Source organism: Entamoeba histolytica, genomic scaffold (assembly GCF_000208925.1).
Source record: "Entamoeba histolytica HM-1:IMSS scf_1104750517267 genomic scaffold, whole genome shotgun sequence".
NCBI lineage: Eukaryota > Evosea > Mastigamoebida > Endamoebidae > Entamoeba > Entamoeba histolytica.
The window spans coordinates 38,524-50,432 of NW_001914907.1; the positions used below are offsets into that span (position 1 = coordinate 38,524).

At 26.5% G+C, this 11,909-nt stretch overlaps 3 protein-coding genes across 3 annotated transcripts; 1 reads left to right on the forward strand and 2 right to left on the reverse strand.

Moving 5' to 3' along the window:
* Window positions 1-44: 44 nt before the first annotated feature.
* On the reverse strand, window positions 45-9,029 carry EHI_065700 (uncharacterized protein; the record flags this gene model as incomplete). Its single annotated transcript, XM_648554.2, has 2 exons — window positions 45-91; window positions 161-9,029. 2 exons carry the CDS (start codon window positions 9,027-9,029, stop codon window positions 45-47), a joined length of 8,916 nt encoding a protein of 2,971 aa, XP_653646.2.
* An 893-nt stretch (window positions 9,030-9,922) lies between these two features.
* EHI_065710 (uncharacterized protein) lies at window positions 9,923-10,510 on the forward strand (the record flags this gene model as incomplete). The annotated part of the gene is made up of 1 exon (XM_648555.1): window positions 9,923-10,510. One exon carries the CDS (start codon window positions 9,923-9,925, stop codon window positions 10,508-10,510), a length of 588 nt encoding a protein of 195 aa, XP_653647.1.
* A 75-nt stretch (window positions 10,511-10,585) lies between these two features.
* On the reverse strand, window positions 10,586-11,368 carry EHI_065720 (uncharacterized protein; the record flags this gene model as incomplete). Its single annotated transcript, XM_648332.2, has 1 exon — window positions 10,586-11,368. The coding sequence occupies one exon, from the start codon at window positions 11,366-11,368 to the stop codon at window positions 10,586-10,588; it is 783 nt and encodes a 260-aa protein (XP_653424.1).
* Window positions 11,369-11,909: the final 541 nt, after the last annotated feature.

Genomic DNA, 11,909 nt, shown 5'->3' on the forward strand with positions numbered 1-11,909 from the left:
TTTGTTTTTTAAATGTTTTTTTCCCCCCCTCAACAAAAAAATATTTAACTCTCTTTATCTCTTTGCTTAAACAAATGTTCATTTAAATAAGCTATAACTTAATAATATTTTTAGTCATTGGTTTGTTTGATAAACTGTTGTGACGTTCTTATGAAATTACGCATATGCTTTCCTTGTCTATAGCTTACTGTTAATAGCTGATGTCCAAAATGAGAAAATGTCACTGTTTTAGGTCCAACTTTAATAGAAAGATCCTGGAATAGTCGAGATACCATAACACCACTCTCTTTCATCATAACAAATGAAGTCTCAGTTAAAACAACCCAAATATCATCAATTGTAACATAAATAACAAAATCTCCTAATCCTTTTCTTTGAAGAATCCATGCAATTTTAGCTTCTTCTTCATTATAACTCATAATACGTCTTCTTTTATTTCCAACTCTTGGAATTCTTGAACGAGGAATTATATCTCCTGATTCTTCTGCAATTCCTTCAGTCATTTTTGATACAAAATCAACTACTCCTCCAGTTGGTTTTAATACAACCCCAATTAATCCTTTTCCTACTCCTCCAACAAATCCACTAACTCCTTTTGTTTGTGCTCCTTTAATTGGTTGTGTAATAACTCCTTTAACTCCATCAACTATTCCATTGACAACACATCCTAATCCTTGAGCCATACCTTCTGATGCAGAAAAAGGTTTTTTCTTTCTTTCTCTTTCTTTAATATAATCTTCATCAAATGTTAGTGATGCAGTTAGGTTACCAAAAGTATTTGAAATAGATGCAGCAGTAGAAGATATGCCATGAATAGAATGTAGTAATAATGATTCTGTTCCTTTAGCTAACCCAGTAGCAATTCCGTTTCCTGAATGTTTTTCTTTTTGAGGAATTGTTATAAAATCAGTTATTCCATCATAGACAGAATGGACTAATACCCCTGGTGCTCCAATAAATTCCATTGAACTAACAGCAAGTAATAGTTGTTGGATTGCTTGAGAACGATAAAAATCAATAAAAAATAAACTAAGACGTTCTGGTGTTGCTGATAATTTATTGCTTATGAAGTCATTTAAATGAATTCTTGCAGATTTGATAGTTAATAAAGAATTACCTATCATTAGTAGTGGAGCTGTAAATGAATTATAACCAATGTTTAATAATGAAGAAGATGATAACATAGTATTTAAGATAATATCAACAGGTGATATTTGTAATGTTTCAAAAGTTATAGTTTGAGAATTAGAATATGGGATAGGTTCAATATATAATTTAGGTATTTCAATTTGAAGTGATTTATTATCTTTTGGGTTACTAAATAGTCTAATTAAATGAATAATTCTATTTAAGAATGGTGTTTCCAAAGAAATAAACATATTCTGGAATTGAATAAAACAATGAGGAATATGTTTATAAGTATTATTTTGTTGAGAAACAATATCAACACAAATATTAATTCCTTTACTTACAAAAGGAACAGCAACAGAACAATCTCTTGCATTAGAATCAACTTGTATTGGTCCAATAAAAAGTCGATGTTTATTTTTAAATAATGTACCTTGTTTATTATATGTGATATCTTTTAATGAAATATAGGCTAATTCTTCTCTATCCTCATCAATTAAATCAATTCCTAATTTATTAATTGTTATATTAAATTCAGTTGTATTCATTTTTTCTTTTCTAATTAATCCACCAATATCTCCTTTCATTTTTTCCCATTTGTCTGTAAAAACTAGTTTATTTACACCATTAAATATCCATGTATATGGATAAACAATTCCATGTATTCCTGCTTTAGCTTCATATACCTCTGGATTATCTAATGAATAAGTAACAAATTCATTTATAGAAAATTCAGATTTAATTTGAATTGTAGAAATATGTGAGGTATTAGGAAATACAACAGGCTGTGATTTTCTTGGTTCTATTTGAGTTTGTTCATCGGAATGAATATGTTTAAAAATTATAGAATAATCAGTATCATTTTCTATAACATATTTACTTGTTTCTTGTATTTCTTGGAAATGAATAATAACTGATTGTTGATAATGTATTGAAATAGTTGTGGCTTGTCCTTCTTCTATTGATCCATTTTCTTTAGTTAATAATAATAATTGGAAATGAGTATCTTTATCAATAGGGACACGACACCAAGGACCTTTACATCGAATAGAAACATTAATAGAAGAAGATATAGAAAAACTCCCATAAATTGGGATAGAACCTTTTGGTGGAATAATAATGACGTCTTTATAATTTGATCCAACAGAACAATATAATTCACATCCTAAATCATTTACTGCCATAAATGCAGGTCTTATAGTAATTTGTCGTGCTATACCATCAATAATACTAATACCTACAACAAGGTCATAAGTAATTCCATTTTCTATTATTCGAATAACTTCTTCTGCTTTTTCTAATAACAATGCCCTTGACCAAGAGTTTCCAGTACCAATATACAAAGGCTTAGAAAATCTAGTAATTGGTAAAGGTTGTGAGTTATTTCTTAAACCAATTTTTCCACCAATATAATTCTTTTTATCTAAAGAAAATTTTAATGGAATAAATGACCGATTAAACACCCATTCTTCAGCATCAATTCTTAATGTCCCTATGTCCCAGAAATATCTAATACTATTATATCCTTTACATTTGCCAAATATTTTTAGTTCTCCACTTTTTGGAATTAATGTTTCATTATATCCAGCAATAGTAATAAATACTGGTGAGTCTGGATTGATAAACGTTGAAATAGAACTAAGTGATCGAACTGGAAATACACTTGTTGGAGTTTTTAATGAAAATGGCATTGGAAGAAGATTAGTAACAATTAAAGATGGAGCAAGAGAAATCGTTGTTTGAACAAACCCAACAATTTCTCTTGTACTAATTCGAGTTAAAATACATTTACTTGAATTTACTTCTACATATTTTTCAGTCATAAGATCTTTTAAAGGCATTTTATAATTAGAAAGTCTTGATGAACATAATGATATTTGACCATTAAAGAATTGGGGTGGAACATAAAATATTCCTTTACTTGGTATTGAAGCTTGTACCTCAATAAAATCAGGTATATCATCTTGACTCTCTTCATCATGATTATCTTCTACATTCAATAAATTTTTTAATTGAGGAACATCATTGTTTTGTTGTGTAAATTTATCTGAAGATTTATCTGAAGTACTAAAGAGTCTTGGACGAGGAGTAGCTTCTATGTTTGTAGAATGACAACTTTTTACAACATTATTACTTCCTAGTCTATGTCTTGGAGTGTCAAAAAGTCCACGAAGATTATTATTTTTAAGTTTATTAATTTTTATAGGATTTGGTATTTGAATAGAAATGAATAATTCTTCTTCAAAGTCATTCTGAATAGCTAATAATGAACTAAATTTAATAATTTTTGAAGAGTCTTGTTGAATAATTACTGAAATGACTAAATAACCACTTCTTAGTTTATGTACATATTCTCCTTCACAAATAATTGGAACTTCAATTCCTTCTCCTTCTGGAGTAAAAACCATACATTTCTTAAGTTCGGTATATTCTCTTTTTAACGTCATATTTTCAAAATGTTGTAATTTATTATTTAATTTTAATACTCCACAATTTGTAATAGATACCATTAAACTATCTTTTTCATATGCAGAATATTCATCAATAAATTGAATTGGAATAAAATCAAGGTTTTCTTCTTTTGGTGTCCAAAAATCAGTTTGAAATACTCGTTTCATTTCTTTCATAAGATCAACAGTTAATATACATTCAATATTTCCTAAATCAATATTTGTTAAGACTCTAGTCACAACACTTCCTTGAATACAATCTACTACTGATCTTCTACTAAATTCCATTAATGTTTTTTCAAGCATTACATCATATTCTCTTGTTTGTGGATTATATCCATCTACTTTAATTTGTCCTAATACTCGTAATATTGAATCATCATTTCTTGATCTATAAACAACAGTTGCACTTGGTATTTTCATTCTAAATAATGGATCTTTTCTTAATGGATTACCAACTATTAATTTAAATCCATTTAAATCTATTCTAATAGAACATTCAGAATCTATTTCATAATTAGTTTCTCCTCCAAATTTCCCTAATAAATTTATGAAATATAATATTAATTTCCAATCACTAAATGTTGTTATTAATTCAGCATTATTGACTGTGACACTTCCTCTAATTCCAAACCAATTATCCCACCCTTCTCTAATAATACTTGTTGATAATGAAATACCTTGACTTAATTGAATTCCTTTTTTTAAATCAAAATGATGTCCTCGAGAAAAACATGAGCGTACATCTATAATATTAAGTTCAGCTAATGATGTACTTCCACATTGTGTAACTGTATGACAAATTGTTGCATCAATAGTTACATGTAATAATGCAGTATCAGGAGAGTCATCTTGTACTGCAATAATAGCAGTATCATGTAAAGATATTGTGAAAACATGAATTTGGTCAGGAGAAATTGCACTTGAAATAGGTCTACAAGGTTGAAAACTTGTTAAGTCTATATGAAAAGTATCAATATTTGGAATATTACAAGTGACATAAGTAATAGAAGAATCAATATTAGGAATATGACGACCCATAGGAATAGTAGGAACTAATACACCAATCTTTACTAATTCTTCACATATATACTCACAGACATATTGAGGATATGACCATTCATAATTTGCTTTTAAAACAAGAATTACTTCAGCAAAAGTCATTTCCATTGGACATGCCTCATTTAAATATTTAATTATTTCTGAAGGTTTTTGACTTTTTCTTTTTAATCCTTTGTTAATAAATGTATTTTTGAATGAGTCTTGATCATCTCCAAGATGAATAAGATTTTCTTTGACATACTGAGAATTAATTAATTCTGATTTATTAGAATTATTTAAATTTATTGGAATAGTATTTTTATGAGGGGATGAAATATTACTATTTGGCTTACTATTAATTATTGATTGATTTTCAGTAAAATTGTTCGTAGATTCTTCAATTTCAGATTGTTGAATATTTTCTTCTGTTTTACAATTTACAACAACTTTAGTTGAAGGATGAAGTAAAATATCATTTGGATTTACTAAGATAATATCATTTCCATCAAACATTATATTTAATGTATTAATTAATTTAGTGATAAATTGAGGAGTAAGAATCAATGAAGAAGAATAAATATCTAAGTTACTTTGGATATTTCCATACTGAATAGAATAATTTCCAACAACAGTAAGAATTTTATCAATTTTAGATTTCTTAAATATATTTCTATATTCTTCCATTTCTACTTTCGTTCTAGTATCAATAATCATAAGATTGTCTGTTGTAAAATGAAACATCGCATACGAATTATCAGTTAAATCAACATTTCCAATAAAATTAATTAATGATAATTTAGATACTCCATTAGGTATATCACAATCTTCTTTAATTGATATTTCAAATTGTTTAATACTAATACCTATACTCAAATTAATATTTTTTGATATTGGAGGTAATTTACATAATTCAATTCTTTTAATACTTTGACTTTCTTCATTTGATTGATCTGAACTAAAGAATGTTTTAACAAAATCAAGAAGTAATTTAAATTGATTTGGAGATAATGCAATATCAGCACATGGAAATTCAGTTATAATAGTAGGTTGTTTTCCTTCTTCTACTAATGGGATATTCACTGAAAAAGTAAAATCATTAATACATCTATCTTTTTTTCTATTAATATTTGTTGTTATTTTCATTTTATCAAATAATATTTCCCATCCATTATTTCCATCTTCAATATTTATAGCTCCTATTCTAACAATTACCTGTCCACTTGGTAAATATGCTATTAATGTAGGTGCTTTAATTTTAATGTCAGTAGTTTTTCTTGGTTCTTTTTTAATATCTAATAATGAAGAAGTAACTGTTTTCTTTAAATATTCATATTGTTCTTCTATTTTCTTTTGAACAGAAGTAAGGTCTATAGCCTTCTTTACTTGATCATTATAAATTACATTAATAATCTTAAAAAAATCATTCATGACATAATTACAAATAACTTCTCCAATTTTTAATTCTAAAATATCAGATGTTTCAGTTCCATTAGTATAATGTAACAAAAATACTTGACTACCAACTGAAACAATAGAAGTATATCTTGGATCTTCTTTTTCATATAAAGTATTTTTTAAGTCTATTTCATTTATTTTAAGTGTAAGATCTATTATTTTACTATCCATATTTAACTGAACATTTAATCCATCAAAATAACATATTGCTAAAACTGCTATTTCTGATTGGAAAATGGTATAGAAATGAGATAAATTGATATTAATATTATATATATAATTTGTAGTTGAATCACTTTCAGGTAACATTGTTAATGACATAGAAAAAATAATAATTTCACTAATTATTTGAGGTTCATAAATAAGAGTAAAAGTATCAATAGCAACATCAACACTAACTTTATTTTCAATAACTTTAATACTACATTGTAAAAATGGTTGTTCAATTCCTATTTGAAATCCTCTTTCTTCTTTTAAATGTTTTTGTATTGTTTTGGATTGTATATCAGACGTAACTAAATACGGTATTTCTGTATTATAGCCATTATCCATTATTAACTGACCTAAACTAATATTAATAGTAACTGCAGATGGTGTTACATTCACTCCAAATATACTTCGTTCTATTTTAACAGAAGTCATTGTTGATTCTTCAGTTATATCATTCATCCTAGATAATAATACATGAAATAAAGGAATATTAATATCAGCAATAAAATATGAAAGTTCAGATTGTTTTTTAACTAATTCTTTTACTAAAACAACGTCTATATCTTCAGTTTGATTTGTATTAATAGTAGTTTCATTATCACTTGGGAAGAAAGATAATAAAAGATAAATATATGCAATAAGTTTATCATACTTTCTTTTACTTAATTGTGCAATAAATGGATCAATATTAATTCCTAATTTAATTTTAGGTATTGGTTCTGAAGAATAAAGTGTTGATAATTGAAGAGTAGCTCCAGTTTTTTGAACAACAATATTTTTTTTAGAATCAAATTGGTCTTGAATAGAATCTAAAAATTTAATTAAAACATCGTCTATTCTAATATCGTAATTTTGATAATTCTCATCTCTTTGTGAATTAGTTATTTTTACATTTCCTAATTGAAATAAAGCAATATTATTATCCATTCCTTTTTCTTTTCCATCATAATAAAAATATATTACTGGTGCAGTTAAATTAATTCTAATATCTAATAAAGGTGGTTCATCAGCAAATATATCTATTTGACTTGCAGCAGAAGAATATAATTGTTGTAATTGATATTCAGCAAATTGTTTAACATAATTTAAATTAAGGTTTGATGGTAATGTCAAAAAATCTACTAAAGAATCAAAAAATCCTTTAGAACAATTAATTACAGATGGTGCACAGTCTATACTAATAATCGCATCACAATGTTTATCAATAGGACTTTCTTCAAATTCCATTTTAAATGATTTTTCATCTGACAACTTAGTCCAAATTTTACCAAGACCAACTTTATTTTCTTTCACTTCTCCATTATCAAAACTAAGATTAAGTTTTAGTCCAATTACTCGAGCCTCAAAACCAATATTCATCTTCTCTATTTTCATTTTACAAACAATCTTATCTTCATCAATTAATTTAAATTGTATTTTTTGTATTATTGTTTTAATCTCAAATACAATTGTTTCAGGTGGTAATGAATATTCTTCATGTTTATAATCAATAGCATTATATATTTGATTAATAGCTTCTTCACTTAATTCAGGTACTTGATATCCAAATCCAAACCATCCTCTTGTTGATTCATATATTTTTTTCTCTTCGGAAACAATTTTATAAGCAATTTGCCTAAGATAACAAATTTCTTGATTTCTTAATTGATTTTCTATTAAATTATATTCTTCTATTTCATCATTTGTTGCTGGTATCACCCATGGAATTTTTCTAACTTTCTTAAATAATTCAATAAACCGTTCTCGTTGTGTAGAACAAAAGTCAAACCTAATAGGATTTTTCTCTTCTTCTCTTTCTCTTAGATAATCCCTAGTAGCAATAAATGCAAATTTCCACCATTTTTTAGGTTGTTCTAATGCAGAAACTGTAGGACGACAATATAAATATTTAATTGTTTGAGTGTAATTAGTCATTCGTTCTACTATATGCATTACATTACTATATTGTTTCTTGTTTAATGAAAAAAAAATTTGTTGTATTTCACCTCCAAGAGTAACTTTGTGTCTCATTGTTTTTTCAATAGAAAGATTAAATTGAAAGGATGGAATTGTTGCTAACACTGTTTTATTCATTAAATCAAATGAATTTAATCCTTTTTCATTTTGTTGTTCAGATTCTTTATCATTCATTTCATTTAATTCATCATATAAAATAATACTGAGGTTATTAAGTTGACATACTTTGTTAATGGTATCTGTGATAGACATACTATTTTTTACAACAATTGAATTTAAATGAAACCCAATAATACCTTCATTTTCGTCACCTTTATAAATGAAATTTATATCCTCTATTTCTAATTCTAAATTTTCTATAATTTTATTTACAAGAGTTGTCCAAACCCCTGACTCATCTCCACCTGCCTTTGTTTCAGCAATTTGTTGAATTATTTCAAATCTATCAATAATTTCTTTTCTATGTTCTTTCTTTTTTAAATCATATTGTTCTGCATCAAATACAAAAACTGTTTGTGGTTGTGAAATTATATGAAGTCCTTTAATTTTAATTTTAAATGGATCTGTTTTAATACTTTTCCAAGGAACTTCAACTTCTAATGTTTTTAAAATCCCTTTTGAAATAATAACTGGTAAATTAAATGCAGAACATGCATCTTTTTTTACTTGAAGATTCTTTAACTGAACATTTCCATTCCAAAGTGATACACTTACTGAATTTACGTCAAGGTCTTCAATGTATTTTCCAATAGTTTTGGTAAGAAAATCTGCAATAAGACTTTCAAACATTTTAAAAAATAGATCTTTTTAAGTTAGTCTGTTTTCATTCATAAATTTTCTTCTTTATTTATTTTTTATGATTAATTTTTAAAGAACAGTCAATGTATGTAATTATTAAATCTTTAAACAATTTTTCATTTCTGTTTCTTCTTGCTTTATTTTTTAATTTCTTTTAATTAGTGTTAAAAAAATTATTGGATTATACTATCTTAAAAAATAAAGAAAACACATAAATCACTCTCTAAGTATATCTTTTAAATGGTTTTGTAAATTCTTTCAATTGAAGCTATTTACTTTTTTAACAATGACCATTTTTGAAAATAGTATACTTTGGAATTATTATTGGTTCTAATACTTTTCTATGAAGAATCAAAAGTATTTTAATGACTTGATTGAACTTTATAATTGCTTTAGGTTATTCATGAAAAAAGAAATTCTATTTCTTTTTGAAGTTAATTAAACAAAAAGTAGTAAACTAAGAAAGAATGACTCTATTTTCTTGAAATTATTCATTGAAACATCTATTCTTTTTTTAAATTAGTTCTTATAAAATAAAACATCTTTTATTTATCTCATTAACTGAGTTTATACTTTAATGTGTTAATAAAAGGAATATCATCAATCCTTTGTAGAGATAAAATTATTTGTCTATTAATTTGATACAATAAGTGTCAAAAGAATAAGTTTTATAATAATTGGTTTTATTCAAAAAAAAAAAAAATCAAAAAGAATAAATTATTCTGTAATTATTAAACTCTAATATAAAATGCAATCCGCTTTAATGGAAAAAAAACACAGAACAGAAGAGTTTAATTTCTTCTATTTTATTCTAAATGACAGAACGGATGAAAATAGAAGTTGAAAACCATATATAATAAAATTAATCATCTTAAAAAATCAAAATGTTCTTTATCCTCTTAATCGCTACTTGTTTTGCAGAAAAAATTATGATCACAGAAAAGATGGGTGTTAACCAACTTCCAGTTGAATACAAAATTATTGATACCTCTGTCTGTTATATTGATGATTCTAAAGGTAATGAATATATAAAATACAGCACTAGTGCATCAGGACAATGTACTAAAACCGAGTATTCTGATAGTTCTTGTCTTACAATGAAAAAAACAGAATTCGTTTCTGGTATTGTTACTCCATTTAGTGGTAATTTACCTACTTATATTGCATATACTACTAAAGATTTAAAGTCATGCCCAAATACATTTAATGAAAACGCTCCAATTATCAGAAAATACATTACTTCTAACTGCTATTTCGATTCTGATGATTCCTATAATTCAAAAAGACATGGAATTAAAGATGGACAAATTGTCACTGTTAAATTTAAAGATGCTCAGTGCACTGATTCTGGTCGTATTGATGATTATGACGAAGAATGTGGAAGATGTGATGATGGAGAATATACATGGTGTAAAGATGGTGCATTTTCTATTGTTTCAATTATTGCACTAATGTTATTTTTCCTATTTTAATTGAATTAAGTTGTGAAAATATGATATTGTTTAAAATGTAAAATAATTAACCCATAAAATAGTCAATCAAAAATATTATCTTTTCTTGTAAAGACAAGGTGAAAGATGTACTTTCTTCTTTAGTTTTTCCATTTGATTTTGGTTTAACACATAATTGTTTGCATTTTTACGAAAAACTAACATCACAAAAACATTGTTTTCATCTTCTTTGATCGTGACAAATCCAAGTTGTTCAATTCCATTGATAAACCCTTTAATTGATTTTAGTCGACTAATTGGTTCTGCAATGATCATTAGTCCATTAGGCTTTAATATGCGAAACCCTTCTTTTAAGAATAAATGGAAGTCTGTTCCCATTAATGATAAACAAAATACAACTGCATCACTCCATCCTTTTTGAATGGGTACTTTTGTGATATTTGCTACTTTGACTCGTTCATTTGCTTTGTATAGATCAAATGATTCTACTGTTCTGTCTTGGCATTCAAGTGATAGTCGTGCTTCTCCACATCCCATATCAACAATATGTTGAAGTTCTTTATTCTTTTTAATATATTCAATAATTGCATCTAATGGATTGACAGGCCAATGCTCAACTTGTTTGGCATACCCTTGATGGTATTCTTCAAATAATTCTGGCTTTTCTTCAAATAAGTGTTTTGCTTGGTCACCACGTGATGTATAGAGTAGTTCATTGATATATCTAAACTTTGATCCTTCAAGATCATTTGCAAACGACTCTATCAATGTCCCTTGTTTCTTTCCTCCACTTTTCTTTGGTTTTCTTTCTTCTTTTGCTTTTAGTATTCCACTTTGCTTTCCTCCTGCCAATACCTTCTTCTTTCTCTTCCCTTCCATTTGTTTTTTCTGTTTCTTTTTTATTTTTCCTTTTCTTCTTAAACTTAAAAACAATGGTATTTATCTAAACCTCCTTCTTTCTTTAACACCATAACACATTATCATATCTTTTCACTCTTCTAATTACCATTACACCTTGTCATATCCATTTTGTTTTGAATGTATTTATGAACAAAAACAACAGCTAATTGAATATGTATCAACTATCATTCATCCCAAACAACCATTATGCATGAATAAAGTAAAACACATTCATTTATTAACACAACACAAGTAAATCATTCAATAATTATATGAATATTAAGAGTTGAAAGTATCACAAACGTTCTGTAGAGGGATAGTATTATTACATTGAATAAACAATAAATAATGACATAAAACACTCACAAAATAAGAAGTTATAATTACATGAATAAGAAGAAAATGAATAAGAAGAAAATGAAGAAGAAGAAAAGTAGAGTAATGAAAAAGAAACATAAAAAGAAGTTATAAATGATAAGAAGACATGTCACTTGAAAGAGAAAAGTGGTTAAGAATAATC